Source organism: Aricia agestis, chromosome 2 (genome assembly GCF_905147365.1).
Source record: "Aricia agestis chromosome 2, ilAriAges1.1, whole genome shotgun sequence".
Taxonomy (NCBI): Eukaryota; Metazoa; Arthropoda; class Insecta; order Lepidoptera; family Lycaenidae; genus Aricia; species Aricia agestis.
Genome location: NC_056407.1, coordinates 9,305,465 through 9,324,792, shown reverse-complemented (window position 1 = coordinate 9,324,792; position 19,328 = coordinate 9,305,465). Strand labels below are relative to the sequence as shown.

The following is a 19,328-nucleotide window of genomic DNA, read 5'->3' as shown; positions in this document are numbered from 1 at the left end:
GCACCAGTAGCACCCCTGGTGTTGCAGACGACGCAAGGCATTACGGTAACCAGCTTCCATCAGTTGGAAGTTGGAACATACACTAATTGTTAGCCTGCTTGTAATTTCTTGTAAAAAATGTAGGTAATTTCTTGACGCCAAGGACAATAGGCGACTTACCAGCGCCTGAGGCTTCACTAAAACAATAATATATTTTGTCACTGTATACCAGGGATTGTAGCAGCGGCTAATGTAGATGCCTGAGAGCAATTCCAAAACTTCCAGCGCGTGTAGTTAAAAAAACGGATGAGAATTTGGAAAAACTATATAGAATCATAGTTATAGAGATTGAATAAGCTTTTATTTCGTTATAGAACTTTATTGCCACAACGCATCGTTTTGAAGGTATTAGCCAAAAACTAAAAATTGAGACTTTTGTCACCCTCCCTTACCTCCGGCTCACCTACTAGACGTCAGGACTTTTAGTGTTTTGTCCCTAAGCACCCTGAATAAGTTCCAGTAGAAATCGCTTAGGTTAGGTTACATTACACGCACTACACTGTCTACAACACACACACATGAGAAATGACAGATTTTTGAGTGACAAGCCTATACAAACGAATTATACTCTTTTTATTTATGGTTGAAGTCTGTTGACAACAAGTTTACAAATTGAAAATGGATTATAGTTTTTTTATTGAATCTAATGCCCGTATAAATAGTCAGTACTCAAGATGGATCTCGATCTCAAGACACGGTTCAGGCTCTGTGATTGGTTGGCTGTCAAAATTTGGACCAATCACAGAGCCGAATCGCGTCTTGAGACCGGGTCGCATCTTAAGTACTGACTATTTATACGGGCCTTAGATACTATTAGACAATGCTTACACGGCTGAGATCAGGTAAGTCCCAGAGACAAGAGTTGAAAAAAAATTATAAAGTCAATGTTGTTTACAAAATATAGGTAGGTAGTAGTCCTAATGTCGTTGAAACTAAGGTCGAATTTCGACCTTTGGGCGATCTCTAGTACATAACAAAACGACATCGTGATAAACATACAGCAATAAAAAAGTTACAGACAATCAACCAACATTTGTATTCACAGAAAACCGACAAGCGGCAGGATACTTCTCAATGGCCGAGTCAGAAACGAGAAGATGTTCCGTCGGCGGTCGTGTTACATCCTGCAGGAAGACAGGATACAGGACACACTCACTGTGGAGGAGTCGCTGAACATCGCTGCTGAGCTGAAGCTCGGCAACCAAGTCAGCAGGGAGCAGAAACAGGAGCGAGTAAGTTGGTTCTCACTTCTTACTCTATAGTTACAGCTCGACTATCTTTTTCTTTCCATAACTTTTCGTTATTTTGAACTATAAGCAAAGCAAAGCATAGCTTTTCTCGAGGGCTTTGAGAGCGGCGACCGAATCAAGAAAATCCGAAACGAAAAAACTACCAAACCCCCCCTTACTCCGACAGGCACAGCGGCTTTGCCAGATTTCAGCACGGTGTTTGTGTGCGTGCAACTAGACGTATGCGAATTATAATTGCATAAGTTGATAAAAATGCTATGAAAGAACTTCACCGCTGCAGTCCTCGAGTGCTACACGTATTTATCTATTTAATTCCTACAAAGATGTTTTGGCTCTTTAGTAGTCACAGTAAGCTAAAGGGGCCAACAAAAAAGACAAGATATAATATTATAATTATGACGTATTTATTCACTGTATACCTAACTATTTTATCTGTAAGGGGGCTTATATTTTACTTACATTAAAATTTCAGTACAAAAAATGCAGTTTATTATGTTTTCAATCAAGGACGTTGAAATAATAGCTATTATTTCAACGTCCTTGTTTTCAATAATACTTTTTTAACAATAACAATCTAACCCAAAACATGTAGAGGGAAATATGATCATGATTTAGGTATATCATGAGTGCGTAAAACCTGTATTTATAAAATAAATTATGTATCGTTTAAAAAACTTATCAAACAAGATAACCTTCTTTTTTGCAACAACAATATATTATTTAATTTTATTAACGTGTATTTCGTATCGAAATTCAAAACGGAAGCTATAAATGCCTTAATAATGTAAGCTTTCACCATTTGTATTTATATAAATAACTTAATTTTATCATTGTAATCTATAGTTATTTTACTATTTTCGAAATAATAAAATGTAAACTAGATTTATGCTATTACTAGTATTTTATCAATCGTCATGCTAAGTACTCACATGCGGTTTTGCTCGATAGTTTTACTCCAAATCGAGTAATATTTCGAGTAGTATTTATTTATTAATATATCGATTGAGACTACTAACTACTATCGAGCAATGCTAAATGTGACGGACGAAATCCCGAGCCGCGGGTTTTGCTCGACGTTATTGCTCGATCGAGCAAAACCGTATGTGAGTACTTAGCATTATGCATATGTATTATGTACACAGTACAGCTTATAGAAATACTAGTTGACGCACGCAAAACCATTCCGTACAAAAAGTATCCGATGTCCTTTCCCGAAACTCAAAGTATCTCCATGCCAAATTTCAGCAAAACCGGTTGAGCGGTTCGCGTGTCAAGAGGTAACAACAGACAGACAGACATATTAGTATGGATAAAAGTGTACTTATCTTATAAGCTACAGCTTTTTAAAAGTGAATTTTCCCATGTTGAATTAATAAGTTTAACGTCTGGATTACAAATTCCCTCCAAGAAATTATTGTGTAGTCGCCCTTAAACTGATCGTAACAAAAATATTTCCTTTTCAGATAAAAGAGATTATAACGTCGTTAGGAATAGTCAGTAATCGTCACACGAGAGCGTGCAACCTGTCTGGGGGACAGAAGAAGAGGCTGGCGATAGGACTGGAGCTCGTCACAGACCCCGCCATCATGTTTCTGGACGAACCCACCAGGTAACTACTTTAGCGTCACTGCACGTTGCACTTTCCTTTGAGAAAAGATAGTATAGACTTAACGACGCGACAGTTTGCTGCCGGCAATCATGGCATTTACAACAGCAAAGTGATAATCCCAAAATGTATGGATAATCTATAGAGAGCTCGCACATTGCATCCAACTAAAAGTTGTACAATTTATTTGGATGCCATGTGTGAGCTCTCATAAGCTGCCATAGCTAACAGTCATACTATACGATTTAGTCGGTCAACTTGAAATTGTAAGTCTGCGGTCGCTCTAAACTGTACAAATTAATTTAGCACCTACGAATAATAAAAACTAAGGAATCGCTCCCATACTATTACCGTTTTAAATTTGGTTCCTTTTGATCTGTCAATTGTCATGTAACGTCAGCCTAGTACCGCTCAAGGTCACCTAAATATTGCAAATGTATTGAAATGTGTACCTAAGGTACACTTTTTTCCTACCTTTTTTCACAAGTATTATGGAGCATTGTTTTTTGACGGAGTTACTTTTCCTTAGTTTTTATTATTCGTAGTTTAGCACTAAGTTACTAACAAAATTAAAGAATAAAACCTTTTTAAACAATTTATTAAGCATATTATGTGCAGTCGGCACATCCTTTAACTCGGCAGTAGTTACTTGAACATGAATGATTAAATCGTTAACCAAAATCGTTAAACTGTGTTTAAAGTTTAGACATAAACTGATGATCCTTTCAGATGTCTTTGTCGGCAGTCGGCACTAGTAAATGCTTACAAATTACAATGACTATATCAGTTGCTAAATGAACTAGTAAAACTAGAAGTTCTGTTTTCCTTAGCTTTAAGTATAGTTTTTTGTGTCTCATTACGTTTTAGGCATGAATCTCACAAAATCTCATTAGTTTATGTGTAAAATAAACACATTTATATTTAATTTAAACTTAAAAAATCCTTTAAATATAAATAATTAGGAGAATGGTTCGTGGCGATGTTACGACCCCTCCCCCTCTCCTCCCCTAGTTTTAACCTTTATCTACATTTCTACCGCTTAGCAGAGAAAATGTAGGATACTTGCTGCTTTATCATTCGGACATGGATCGGCTAATGGCTAGTCGGCAAGCGGCTATTAGATACATGTGTACTGGCTCATTAGTTTGTTTGTCCGAACTATGATAGCAATTACGAGCGTGCGTGCCGTGGCCTACATTTACCTACTTTTTTATTTATTGATCGAGGTGAATCAGCTACACGTTTTGAGTCAATTTTACGTAGATACTAGTTAATGCCAGATAATACAGTACATCAGCTGTAGGTACATCAGCTTGTTTTAAAATTCTCCGACAAAATTCTAGCCCTAATAAACGTAGTAAGAAGATTACAGTGTAGAGTTGTAGATAAACGTTATAGTTAAAAACATTTTGTGTTCTTAATATATAATAATAAATAATAATAATAGAGCTTTATTGAATTCCATACAAGTTGATACATTTTTTAAGATTACAATATAAAGGATTTAAATTTAGGCTTGTACGGCTTCGGGTAAAAGCCTCCTCTAAAGTATGCCACTCATCTCTATCCATGGCGGTTAATGTTAACCATTTTGGTCCAGCTGTTACGATTATCTCATCTCATCTTATCTAGCACACGGGCGGCCTGTAGCTCTTTTACCTTGCGGTCCAGTCCACTCTATTACCCTTTTGGTCCACCTGTCATCCGTGTATCTAGCAATGTGGCCGGCCCACGTAAATTTTTGTTTCACAGAAAATAGTAGAGACTCATTAATTTTTGTTTTGTTACGGATATCGCTATTTTTCACCTTGTCTTTTATTTTTATTCTTAAAAGGCTTCTCTCCATATCGATTCTGTTACGTGTTTTAAAGTCAAGGGTCCACGTTTGGCAAGTGTATGTGAGGCATGGGAGTATTTCTGAATCCATAAGAATTTTCTTTGTAGGTATTGGCAGTTGTGATTTGAACATTTCTTTGCGGGACCAGTATTTGTTCCAAGTGATCGCTATCCTCCTGTTCACTTCCTCTATATTTCTTTCCTTACTAAACGAGATCTGCTTGCCAAGATATACGTATCTTTGCACATAATCAAGAGAGATGTTATTTACCAAAATAGGCATATTTTGTGCGTTAGTTATAACTTTGGTTTTACTAAAGGTTATTTCTAATCCTGCTTGTTTGCTAGCTTGATGCAGGTCGTTGATCATGTCGTTTAGCTTACTTAAAAAATGTCCATTAACCTTAATACCTGTCTTTGTCAAATTTAGGTATTATTCATTAGATGTTGTAGCACGGCTATGAATAGCTTGGGCGAGATAGGGTCGCCCTGTCTCACGCCTCTTTTTAACTCTGTTTTGTTCCTGCTCTATCTAACCTGACTCTACTTGACCTATTTGTATCTATAGATGTTATTCAAAATTTTTAGTTATTTTTTATTTATATTTTGGCTATGTAGAGCTTCCGAGATGCTATTGTGAGTTATCTTAATATATAGTATAATATATTAGCAGCTTAAGTTAGTCAATCTTTTTACACACACATTTTTATACACTTTGTGAAATTAATTAAGAGTATTAAAATCTACGAATAATAAAAACTAAGGAAACATAACTCCCATACTATTACCGTTTTAAATTTGGTTCCTTTTGATCTGTCATGTAACGTCAGCCTAGTACCGCTCAAGGCCACCTAAATATTGCAAATGTATTGAAATATGTACCTAAGGTACACTTTTTTGACAAGTATTGTGGAGCATGTTTTTTGACGGAGTTACTTTTCCTTAATTTTATTATTCGTAGATTAAAATTAATTTCCAACGTACATTTAAAATATACTTATGCGTTGTATTGTGACAAATGTCATCGAAAGCGTGAAGCGATAACAGACTGACAAACAGGCATACTTTTCCATTTATAATATTAGTATAGACTTGTACGAATATTTAAATTTTGATTTTCATTCTATGCCGTTCAGTGTAACAGCCGAAACAGTTTTAACGTCACAGAATTACTGAACCTAATATGATTGACCTTTGCTACCTATTGTTACTTCATGTTATGATTTAAATAATACACATTTAACATACTGAGCATGTTATCAAAAATGTTTTAACAATGCAGAAATACATTGTATAATAACATAAACAAAAAATTGTTTAATTATGAAAACAATACTGTGTATTTTGGCACTGAGAAGTTAATTCAAAGATTTTGACAGAAAAATTATGAATTTGTTGTATAAATTTCACTGATTGTAATATGCTTTACTTATTAAAGTTTATCATTAAAATATGTCTCTAACTGCGGCTGTGTATAGAAAAACTTTTATTTCAATATGTAGATTTTAGTAAGACCCTACAGTAGTTAGTGTAAAAAAAACAAGTCTAAAAACTCATGTAATAGTCAGGGATCCCTAGAACAATTTTTTTTTGTCACTATCAAGCTAATTTTTTGTGAGTAGCTTCATTTTGATAAGACAAACATCATTTTAATAAAAACCCAGTACTGTTAAAAGCGTTGGCCGTATTCTTATCAGTCAGTACTATGTTTCTTTGGATTTTCCAAAAAACTGCAAATAATTTAAACGATAAGGGAGGAGAGTAACCATTTTATATTATCATCGAGCCTGCGTAAAGTCTATATAATATAAAATTATCAAACATCACTTATTCGGTTCACTAGATTAATTCACCTAAATGTCTGCTTTATTTTTCTCGACACTCAAAACATTTGGCTCTTATTAGGCTAATATTATATTTGATATTCACACGCGTCACTTGAGATGAAAGATGTAAAGTTAAAGACGAGAATGAGCAGAACTTGATCCGTCTGCTTATGTTGGTACATAAGCAGAAATGTACTAAAGCTGGTGCTTTAGTACATTTCTAGTATGACAGCCTTAAAACCTATCTATACTGTACTCAGCGAAACATGGCGGTAGCGGTCATTAACTCTCTGTCAAAAAGCTTGTCATTTTCTATATAAACCGCGATTGACAATATTTGACACTTCATTATCAGTCGTGGATTATATAAAAAATGACAAGTTTTTAACAGGGAGTCAATGACCGCTACCGCCTTGTTTCGCCGAGTATAGTACAGGCCTTTGACCCACTAACCCTTTCATAGTATTTTGATGGTTTTAGGCTTTTAACGTGTGCTACCCTTATCCGCAAATAACATACCAAATCTCGATTCCAGTGGGCTGGACAGTTCCACGGCAAAGCAAATAATGTACCTTCTCCACCTGCTGGCTCGGCAGGGGCGGACGGTGGTCATCAGTATACACCAGCCGTCAGCGGCGCTGCTCTCTCTAGTGGACAGGCTGTATGGGATAGCTGCTGGCAAGTGCGCTTACATCGGCTCCGTCCGCCTGCTCAGACCTTTCTTAGAACAATTCGACCTAGTGTGCCCTCTTACTCACGATCCTGTGGATTTTTGTAAGTACATCTTCTATATATTAATACGTGAGCCAAAAACTTTGTATCCCTTTTGATGAAAAATGGGGAAACGTAGATGAATGATATTTTGCACAGTTATAGTTTATATGGTGAAGGAGTGCATCGAGCTAATATTATTTTGAAATTATGCTTTTATCATACATTTTTTTAACAAATAAAACATTACACAAACTACAACACACACACTAGGAAAAATGACAGATTTTTGAGTGACAAGCCTATACATATGAATTATACTCTTTTATTTACGGTTGAAGTCTGTTGTTAACAAGGTGACAAATTGAAAATTGATTAAAGTTTTTTTGTTGAATCTTATCTGGGCATTTTCAAGAAAACGTGTACGGGGTATAAAATTTCATTTTAATTTTTATTTCGGTTTTTTCTTTTTTTCTATATTTTTTAATGAATCTTCCGGAAGACTAAAATTTTTGTTTTAAATTCAAATTAATTTTTAAAAGAAATTACATATAAAAATATATAATTGATACCTTCAACTGATACATTTGACTTTTGAGATTTTAAATTATATATAGAAATCACTTCCAATACTGGATATTTTTAAAAATCAATCATTATCTGATCTTAGTTGGGAAGGGGACAGGTATATTTGATGGTTTTCAATACTTTAAAACCTTCGTAAGTTTTTTATTTAGTAAAGTAACAACAAGACGACAATTTATATATGTATTTAAACATATACTTTTTTCACTTAAATTAATATATTCTGTTAAAAGTTATTTATCTCAACAAAATAAATTAACAAAGTCGAGGGACAAGGCAAAATCAGGGGGTACACATTTTTTTGAAAATGCCCTAGATACTAAGAGACAAGAGTTGAAAAAAATATTATAAAGTCAATATTTTTTTACAAAATATAGGTAGTAGTCCTAATGTCGTTGAAACTAAGGTCGAATTTCGACCATTGGGCGATCTCTAGTATTTTATTATTGGTTGATGTCAATTAACATAATATTGGACAGAATGGAATAATATGGTAAAACCAGGTAAACAAAATATGTTAAGTTTTTTTTCACTTGAATTGAAAACTCGACGTAAGCGTCTAGGAGTCAGCGAACCCTTCATACGTAATTATAGTCCACGAGTAAAATAAAGTAAGAAACGTAAAACAATGTTTATTATCGATTTATTCACCATATATCTACTTCAACTGTTAAACCAGTTATAAACTCAACGTAGAGCCATAAGTTCGGTCCACGAGCAAAGTCAAGTTAAGGTTGTTAGTCTAAAATAACGACCAATAAAATTATATTTATTTTTAATAAAACGCGTTCTTTTGATAAATGTACTGTGATACCGATTAACAAATAAATAATATTCAGAAACAGAGTATATTCTTTTTAACCGACTTCCAAAAAACGAGGAGGTCATATGTTCAGCTGTGGATATTTTTTTTTTACTTTAAATACCGAAGTACCGCTACAGTTTTATTCAGTAATAGTTTAGAACCGTTTTATCTGCTAATAAGGAAGTATCCATTGCGACGCCTACACCACACCACTATTATATTAGAACAAGAATATTATACTACTTGTAACCTACAATTTTTATATCGTATACTTTTTGTATAAACGTTTTAGCCTTGAAAGTACTCGGTATGATTGTATTTTTATTTATTTTTTTGCGCCGCTGTATTCATATACTTATAATTGTTTTCATGATTTTGATAAAAACGAATTACGTGCAATATAAAATGATAATAATATTAGTTACCTTAGCAACATACATGATATTATTATTATTTTCAAATAAAAATAGAATTATTAAATTCAGTTCAACACACTTAATAAATATTAGTTACGTACTTATCCTATTTTATTTTTCTTTTTCAGTTATTGAAAAAAGTGGAGAGAAAACTCAAAATGACTTAGTGAAAAAATTAGAAAACGGAAAAAGCATACAATGGATAGAAAATACAATTGAGATCGATAGTGATATAGTAGGTATGTGTTTTACCACTATATTTTATTAATATGTATTTAAAAAATAATATTAAGTACTTACCTAATAATTATTATTATAATAAGCTTCAAAGATAATGTTTGGAACAATAAAGAATACCCAAGTTCCAATTTCACCATGCGTTAAACGTGAAAAAACTATGCGAATAAGAAGAACTTTTAGAGAGTCTTATACTTACCTGATTTTAACAGATTATGGTGAAATTCGCGCTTCGCCTTCAAGAGTTTACTTTATATAAACTTTTTAATCATATTTTAGATAATATATTTAAAAATAGTAACAGCGATAGAATATGTTTGACGTCGTTGCCACCGCCGAAGGAAGATCCCACAAGCAAGATACTAATGGCACTGAAAAGTACGTATCCAACGACATCTTGGAAACAATTCTCTGTGCTAACACGAAGAGCTTGTTTAGTGAGTATATTCAGAGACATTTGACTGTAAGTGCCTGTCCAGATGAGGCGTTTTACGCGAAGTCCATACGCGCGTTTCAATTTCTATTGCATCCAGATACCGCGTTTTACGCGCGTTTTTACGCTACAAACATGGACTTGAAATTGTCACGCTGCGCTCCAATCAAATACGTCCATTCGCAACGGGATCACGCGTCGTTTTGGTCGCGCGTCGCTCGTGCGTTTTACGGGCGAGTCGAGAGTCCCGCTCATTGCAAGCGTTTTACGCGCGAGTAAGAAAACGCGCGTAGGCATCTGGACGCGATATATGTAGCTCTGGTATCTCGGGTACGCGCATAAAACGCGCGAGTCGCTCACTCGCGCGTAAAACGCCTCATCTGGACAGGCTCTAAGTGTCTGTTGATGATGAAGATGAGGCGTTTTACACGCGAAGTTTATATGCGCGTTTCAATTTCTATTGCATCCAGATCCCGCGTTTTACGCGCGTTTTTACGCTACAAACATGGATTCGAAGTTATCACGCTCCAATCAAATATGTCCATTCGCCACGGACTCGTGCGTAGTAATGGACGCCGCAATGGTACCCAAGTATCTCGACTCGCGCGTCGCTCACGCGTTTTACGGACGAGTCGAGAGTCCCGCTCATTGCAAGCGTTTTACGCGCGAGTAAGAAAACGCGCGTAGGCATCTGGACGCGATATATAATATTATGTAGCTCTAGTATCTCGGGTACGCACGTAAAACGCCTCATCTGGACAGGCTCTAAGAGCTGATTTCTATTCATACAGTAGATCCTTACTCTACCGCGGTCAGGCACCGACTGTCGTATCGGCCACGTGTAGAGGCGTACCGCCATCGCTGGGCGCCATCCTTTGATGTGCGGCCGTCCTCCCCACGCTGGCCCATCGTGATGGGCCAGCGTGGGGAGGACGTAGTGGCGTAGGATGGCCGATGGCGCCAGCGCTGGCCGTGGAATGGCGGCGGTGTCGGTTTTTCGGCCGCACATCAAAAGATGATGGCCCAGCGATGGCGGTACGTCTCTACACGTGGCCAATACGACAGTCGTCGGTGCCTGACCGCGGTCGAGCGAGGACGTCGTAATTCGTATTACAATTTACGAATTTCATTCAAAATGACGAGTACGTGGTCTCATAATGAATGAAGCTATATTAATATGATAAAGGCGGCAGTTTGTATGGATGTATGGATGTTTGTTACTCTTTTACTCAAAAACTACTGAACGGATTTTAATGAAACTTTTCAATAACAATAGCTTATACAATACATAACTCCTTACTTTTTAAAGATACAAGTTTGGGAGTTTCAGCGTTGTTTTAAGAACGGAAAGCATATTATGCTACTATTATCATCATCATCATCATCATCATTATCATCATCATAATCACCATAAACCATTATTTTAATTTTAGGCTCGAAATAATTATTCGTAGAATTCAAGAGAAGGTTCATATTAGGAGGAGGTCATACGAAGTTCACCGGGTCATCTGGTGAAGTCATAAATTATTACAAATGCACGTTTTGCATTGCCGCAATGGCTAATGCTTACACGTCCATCTTGAAAGGCGTTTAGATCACAACTGAACACGGCCATCATGTAGAGGCGTTGCGATTATTGCATATAATAATAATAATAATAATATCTATGGACGCTTCACACCACGTCAGTCTGGCCCCGTGCTAAGTACCTAAAGGACTTGTGTTACAGGTACCAGACAACGGAAATATATTTAATACTTTTATACTATACACATATTGAAGATTTTTATTATATCATACACATATTTAATACACATCTAGACCCAGGAACATTGAAAACTCTTTGTTCCGTCGGCGGGATTCGAACCCGCCGACGGAACAAAGAGTTTTCAATCTCAAGCCGGAGGTCGCCTCCGGCTTGAGCTACCGACGCGCTCACCACTGAGCCACAGAGGTCGTCATAGCCATCGCATGCGCCATTCGATCGGCAGCGCTGGCCACTCATGTAGAGGAGCAATAAAATTTGAACTTGTGCGCTCAACACACAACTACTCCTTAGTTTTTTAAATTAGGTTTTTTTCTATGAAATTAAATACTTAGTTACTAAATATCATACCAATAAAAAACACGTTTAGCAAACAAAAATATTGAAAAGATTTTATTCATTTTGTATTTTTATTTTTTTGATATCAGTATCATCTTAACAACCGTTAACAATGCTTGATTACCAAAATAATCTAGCTATCATTAACTTAATTATACCACTGTTAGTTTTTGTAACAACGGTGCTTAAATCCGTGTCCTTGTTTAAAATGTCATTAAGTGATTATGAATCAAACAAAAATACGATGTAATATTTATCATAATGCACATTTAGGATTCAATCCAAATATAATAATTATGGTATTTGTAAAGTAAATAATACTCAACACTGTATTTAGTATTATTAATCGAACACAAAATAAAGTTAAAATTATTTTCCTTTAAAAACCGACAACAAAATCAAAATTAATTGAACCAGTTTTATTTCAAGGTAGGTAATTGATCCCCAAACTAATCAAATAAGTTCACACGAAATATAATTATATACTTACCTATTAACATGAGAATCTGTTGCTTAGTACTATGAACTTCAGTTATGTTATAGTTTTTATGTATATACTCTATACAGGATGTAACAAAATTAATGATACTACTTTAGGGTGTGTATGTATTCCTTGTAGAGAGTTCACTGTGAAAGTAGCAGAGCTGAAAGCCCAATTTTTTGTGATTTGTATAGGCAAGCGCCCCAGCGTCACAAGTATACCTATTATAGTATAAGTATACCCGTTCCTACTTTTATAGTAAACTCTATACACGGGACTCATACACACCCTAAGGTACAGTCGAAAAACCACTTTATCACTTTACGACCTTTTCCATTGCGATTGCCAGATCCAGTTTATCCTTTTTAACCTTGTTTGATAGTCATTTCAATGCTTTATTATTTTTTCAGCTGTTATGGCGTAATCCGTCCAACATTCTCATGATAACGAGCATCCACGTGTTGATGGCTCTCTTTGTTGGGACGTTATTCTACGACATCGGTTGGAACGCGTCATACGTGAGGGACAACTACAACCTTTTGTACTTCTGTCTCATGTTCATCATGTTTACCGCTTTCAGTAGCGTCTCCGTCAATTGTGAGTATTTTAAATTAATACCATTTTTACGACCTCTGTGGCTCAGTTGCTGCCTGGTGGGCTGTTGGTTGCTCAAGCCGGGGGTCGCGGATTCGAATCCCGCCGAGGGAACAAAATGTTTTCAAAGTTCCTGGGTCATGGATGTATATTAAATATGACATGTATCATATGATAAAAATCTTAAATATGTATATGTATACAGGGTGTAACAAAAATAAGTGATAATACTTTAGGGTGTGTACGTGTTCCTTGTAGAGAGTTCACTGTGAAAGTAGCAGCGCTGAAAGACCAAAATTTTTTTTCACTTTTGTATGGGGAAACTCGTGACGCTCGGGCCCTTGCCCATACAAAAGGGAAAATTTTTTTCGTCTTTCAGAGCTGCTACTTTCACAGTGAACTTTCTATAAGGAACACGTACACATTTTAAAGTATTATCACTTATTTTTGTTACACACTGTATAGTAGGTATAAAAGTATTAAATATATTTCCGTTGTCACCCGTAAGCCTTAACACAAATCCTTCAGGTACTTAGCACGGGGCCAAGCTGACGTGGTGTGAAGCGTCCATAGATATTATTATTATTATTTTGGGCACCCTAGGCATGGGCCAAAGATATTATTTGCAAGGTCTCTTTAAAAAGCAGCAGCTTAGCTGGGCTGAAAGAGCAATTATTTTGTGATTTGTATGGGCAAGCGCCTCCCTGTCCATATGCCTATACAAAAGTTTAAATAAGTTACTCTATCAGCGGTCCTTCTTTCACAGAGAACTCTATACAGGGGACCCACATACACCCTAAAGTATATCACTTAGTTTTGTTACACCCTGTATAAACAAATTTACCTTACAGCTCATCTATACGAAACTACCCGATCACATTCATGCTACCCTTTCTGCTGAATTAAAAATCACCATCTCGGTCAATATACCGACTATAATTTGCTTCTTTTGTAAGATACTAAATTCACATCACTTTCAATTTCAGTTCCAGAACAAATACCAATCATAAGACGGGAGCATTTCAATCGATGGTACAACGCGGGGTCCTACTATTTCTCCACGCTGGTCTCCTGTCTCCCTCTCCAGACGGTCTGCACTCTTCTGTTCTCCGGCATCACGTACTACATGGCTGGACAGCCGCTGGAGGCCAAGAGATTCTTCATATACAGCCTGACTCTGCTCCTAGTGTCTTACGTGGCGCTCATCATTGGCCTCTTTAACGGATCCATATTAAATGTTAAGGTGTGTAGCAAACGGTTTCCATGTCTTTAAAACAACAATTTATCCGATAATTCTGTCAAGTGGCTATTCTAATTTGATATTATGGTAGCGTAAAAGTGAATAGCATAATAGTACGTACCACATTAGAACATAAACGTAACGTTAAATTGTTTTTACGACATTTCGACTGCTCTCTGCTTTCTTCAAGCATTGGCGTAAACATACGATATAAATAAATTCAGACTCTACCAAGAAGGATGTAAATATGAATAATAATTTACCTGCCTGCAATACCCGCAAATCTGACCATAACACGAATTAAAGTAAGCTTAATTGCTTACTTTAATTCAGGACATGGTCAGATTTGTTTCGGGATTTTCCATCAAACGCAGAACCAAAATAAAAATCAACGAATAATGTCACATACTGAACTCTTATATTATACAGTCTCCGTCATGTGTAAATAGGGTTGCCATCCGTCCGGATTTCCCCGGATTTCTCCTCCGGGGTGCGTCCGGCCCGGCCGGTTTTTTGAAAAGCGTCCGGGTGAAATCCAGACACTTTTGATGAGAGAAATTTAACTTTTAAGTCATGCAGCAATAAACGAAAGATCAAAACTCGATAAGCAATAAGCATAGGTACACACGGTTTCTTGCATGAACTTGAATTAGTCAAATTTTTTCAAATTTTTGCCAAAAAAAATTGGCAAGACGTTATCGTAATTACTGTTTAAGAGGTGTCCGGAGAAATAACCACACTTCGGCTAAATGTCCGGGAATTTTGTCGTGCCTGACCGGCGAAGGCAATTTGGGTGATGGCAACCCTATGTGTAAAGGGTTTTATCACGCACTAATCTCGGTAGCTTTTTATTGGCCCTAAAAAGTGGACCCAAAACCGGTATCAGTAATAAGGTCGATTGCTAGTTGCTAGTTGCTACTCACAGTGGATTGGCTTTTAGAATTTGTATTACTCGTAAAACTAGAACGTAGAACAAAAAGCTCAGTCAGTCCATACTAATATTATAAATGCGACACTTTCTGTCTGTCTGTTACCTCTTTACACCCAAATCGCTGAATCGATTTTGCTGAAATTTTGCATGGAGATACCTTGAGTCCCGGGAAAGTAGGTACGTTTCCCGCGCCATAAATGAATTTTAAGTGAATAAAAATATTATATTCTGCACTATTAATAATTAAAAGGTAAATAGTTTTGTTAACTCGAGATGTATTTGTTGTCTGTATATTTATGTTACTAGATGTTTCTGCTATTTGTAATAAAACGGGTTTAATATTAACAAAATCTAATAAAATCTTTTTCGTAACATATCCTGTTTAAATAACAAAAAAAACCGCAGAGTATTGTCTCATCAATACCTACATGTTTTACTGCGCATATTTTTATGAGCATCCCGATTTTAATCATTATTTTTAATAAATATTTAAAATAACACGCTTTTAATGATTAAATAATTATATAATACACTTTCCTTGCACTTATTCCACTTTATTTTATTAGATTTATTACAAAATTATTATATACACGACCGGTTTCGCAAAATTCATCATCAGGTCGTCAGTCGTCACGCTTTTATTAGCTTAGGCCTATAGGCTATCTTATGTATGTAACAGAATCTTTGAGCATAATTTTCACCTATCTCCAGTAGTCTAATTAATTTAAAACTTTGCATTTGTATCTTATATCTTTAAACGAGCAATTCTTGTATTTGCCCGCGGCTTCGCTCGCGTTAAGAAGTATTATTATATACAAACTTCCATCCCCTATTTTAACCCCTTGGGGGTAGAATTGATCAAAATCCTTTCTTAGCGGATGCCTACGTCATAACAGCTACCTGCATGCCAAATTTCAGCCCGATCGGTCGAGTGGTTTAGGCTGTGCGTTGATCACCATGTCAGTCAGTCACCTTTGAGTTTTATATATATAGATAATTGGAATCTCGGAATCGGCTCCAACGATTTTCATGAAATTTAGGATATAGGTAGGGGGTTTCGGGGGCGATAAATCGATCTAGCTAGGAATCATTTTTAGAAAATATCATTTTATTCGTGTTTTATCGAATACCGAGCAAAGCTCGGTCAAATAGCTAGTTAAGATTTAAGAGCCAATGACAATGCAATAATTTGTAATTTTTTATAGGCGTGTTTTTTAGTTTTTAAAACTATTATTTTATTTTTATTTCATTACAGAACGGCGTTATTTTCGGGCCATTCTTTATTATGCCATTCACAATATTCTCGGGATTCTTCCTGCGGCTCTGCGACGCTCCGTCATACATAAGATGGCTCTTCCACCTGTCGTTCCTGAAGTACGGTCTGTCCGGCATGGTGATATCCATCTACGGCATGGACCGGGAGAAGTTACCGTGTACCGATCTCTTCTGCTACTACACCTACCCCAGACAATTCCTGAAGGACAATGAAGTAGAAGGAGTGGAATACTGGACTGTGGTCCTAGCTTTATTTATCATAGCATTTGTGTTCATTCTATGTGCCTATATAGCTTTAAAGATAAGATTAAAATGTAAATGGTGAAGAGATTCGTATTATAATTTATAATGGCTGTGAATTGGGACCTTTGGTATATTAGTCGGACATGTGCTGTATAGTTGCGACTTGCGAGCAGGGTGGCTGCGTTCATCGTGAAATTTCGTAGGCGAGATAGCTTTCATCTCTCTAGACTCAGAGTTTATTAAATTATTATTTATTTATTGGCTGGATGCAGTCATTTTGCCCGTTTTGATGTCAGACTAATGTGACGAGCCATAAAGGGGATTCCGCAGCGCCGACGTATATCATGCTGTAATCGAGATATTATATTTAAGCTTTAAATAGCGATATATCAGATAAATAAATGTTTTGTTAATTCTAAGAAAGTTTTATATGTAATTAAGAAAATATACAAGGGAATGAATGGTCAATTTAAGTATAATATATAAGGTAGAAGTAATGGGTTCAAAGTTTTGATATTTCTTAACCCTACAGGCAATAGTTCTGAGACGAGTCATACATTACCAATGTGCCAGAATTTTGTACAGAATATTAATATAAAACTATATACTCGTAGATTAATGGATCATATTATGTTGATCTAGCCTGGATTATTGTAAACCACTCATAACATTTTTCTTAATAACTTTGTCGTATCCTCAAAATAGCCAAAAAGTTTACAAGTATGAAATAACTGTTTATTTTTGGATAAACCGTAAGAATTTGTCTAACTGGTATTTTAAATAAATAAGAACAACCCAGTGCAACCCTGGTTTTCTATCATTTAAGCTGGCCTGATAATGATTGTAATGATCCTGTCGTCAGTCCCAGTAATGATATTGTGATCATTACTGGTTTCCTGTTACTTAGATTATTATTATCGGGGGTTTTACACCTCACCTTTTGCAAATTACAAAGTAAATCTAAATCTCTACAAAAATGTGAGCTATCTACAAAATGGAGATTAAAAGTATTTGCTTTTACATACCTATATATAATTATAAGATAGATACAAAATGTTATAAATTTATCGTTATCCAAAACTGATTGTTTTTGAACATGACTTATTTTGTAATACGAGTATGAAGTGGGGATTCTCAAGCAACAAAAAATGTTTTAATGTAAAATGTAAAAGTCTTACAGATTATTTCTATATGTGTATTATAAATTTGTTTGTTTGCTTGAGTTGCTACTTGCTCATGAGAAAAAACATATGCCTTATTTTTATGGCGGTGAAATGTGCGATACCGGTAGCATTTTATTATGTCCAAACAAAGTCGCGAAAAACATTCATAAAAAATTATAAATAAATATATGTATTGTAAAGAAAAGTTAAATAATTTTACATTCCGATTTCCAATAAAACTTGGTATGTATACAGGGTGCAATTAAACCTAGCGGCCAAATTTTTTTTAGGGCTTAGGTATCATCAGGAGAGTCGATTTAACCAAAAAATAGGGTGTTAATTTTTTTACAATAACATATTTTATTCCACTGAAAATCGTTGCAAAAGGGTCACTTCGCGGCGGTAGGTAGAGCTAAAACATAGTGATACTGATTATATTCTCTTTGGGTAGAGCGGAGATGACGCGCGCCGGCGAAGCGTAGTGTCCATCAATAATATTGTGGTGTTTTTTAGGATAACCTTTGTAAGCTGTTTCTCAACATTTTAGTATCTACTAAGTGATGGTAAAAGAAAAATACGTGTATTTTTATTTTTAGTAAGGATCAATAAGTATATTAAAATTTGGCCGGAAGATTAATTATTTGCAGCCTGTATAATAATATAGCTTCATAGTACACGAAAAATATTAATTGTTATCAATCACGTTGTAAAATAATTATTGCTCAAATGTTTTCCTTATTTTTTATAAGTAAATACAAAGTTATTAACCAAAGCAACTGAAGTTTTTCTTCATGTATCGCAAGTTTAGTGGTTTAAAAAAGTTTTTACTTTTTAGGGTTCCGTACCCAAAGGGTAAAAACGATACCCTATTACTGAGACTTCAATGTCTGTCAGACTGACAGACATTGAAGTCTGTCAGTCCGTCTGTCTCCAGGCTGTAACTCAAGAACGGTAATAGCTATAGAGTTGATATTCTCACAGATTATGTATTTCTGTTGCCGCTATAACAACAAATACTAAAAACAAAATAAATTAAATATTTATGGGGGCTCCCATACAACAAACGTGATTTTTCAAACATTTTTTGCTCGGTATCAATGATGACAACAGGTAGGCTAGACTTGAAATTTTCACAAAAGCCTTAATTATAATATGTGTACTTTAATAGTTCATAATAGTATTTAAATAAAATAAAAATAAGGGGGGCTCCCATACAAAAAAATACAATTTTTGGCCTATTTTTGCTCTACAACGGTACGGAACACTTCGTGCGCGGGTCCGACTCGCACTTGGCCGATTTTTTCTACTTCTACTTTAATGCATAAACTTGCATCTTCGTTTCTTAACCGATTCAGTGCGGTGTCATTTTTGGCAATTTCACGCGCCTGGCTGCGAACAAATATTTCGTATCTCCTCTGAGGCACCTACCGCCAGGAACTTTGATATCTCCTCTCGGGCGCCACCCGCCAGGGATTGTAATTTATCGCTGTTTCGTCTGTTTCCAATTGTTTTTATTTTAGTAGCGACCCAAAAGCGAACGTGAACGGAATTAT

General features: G+C 35.8%; 1 protein-coding gene across 1 annotated transcript in view; it reads left to right on the top strand.

Moving 5' to 3' along the window:
• LOC121739675 (ATP-binding cassette sub-family G member 4-like) overlaps positions 1-18,049 on the top strand; it is a 41,722-nt gene extending 23,673 nt beyond the window's left edge. The window contains exons 3-10 of the mRNA XM_042132200.1: positions 1,085-1,271; positions 2,753-2,898; positions 7,093-7,331; positions 9,203-9,313; positions 9,591-9,748; positions 12,740-12,926; positions 13,910-14,166; positions 16,350-18,049. Coding sequence (XP_041988134.1) covers positions 1,085-1,271; positions 2,753-2,898; positions 7,093-7,331; positions 9,203-9,313; positions 9,591-9,748; positions 12,740-12,926; positions 13,910-14,166; positions 16,350-16,694 — 1,630 coding nt within the window. The 3' untranslated portion in view covers positions 16,695-18,049. The remainder of the gene's footprint in view (positions 1-1,084; positions 1,272-2,752; positions 2,899-7,092; positions 7,332-9,202; positions 9,314-9,590; positions 9,749-12,739; positions 12,927-13,909; positions 14,167-16,349) is intronic.
• The last annotated feature ends 1,279 nt before the right edge of the window (positions 18,050-19,328 follow it).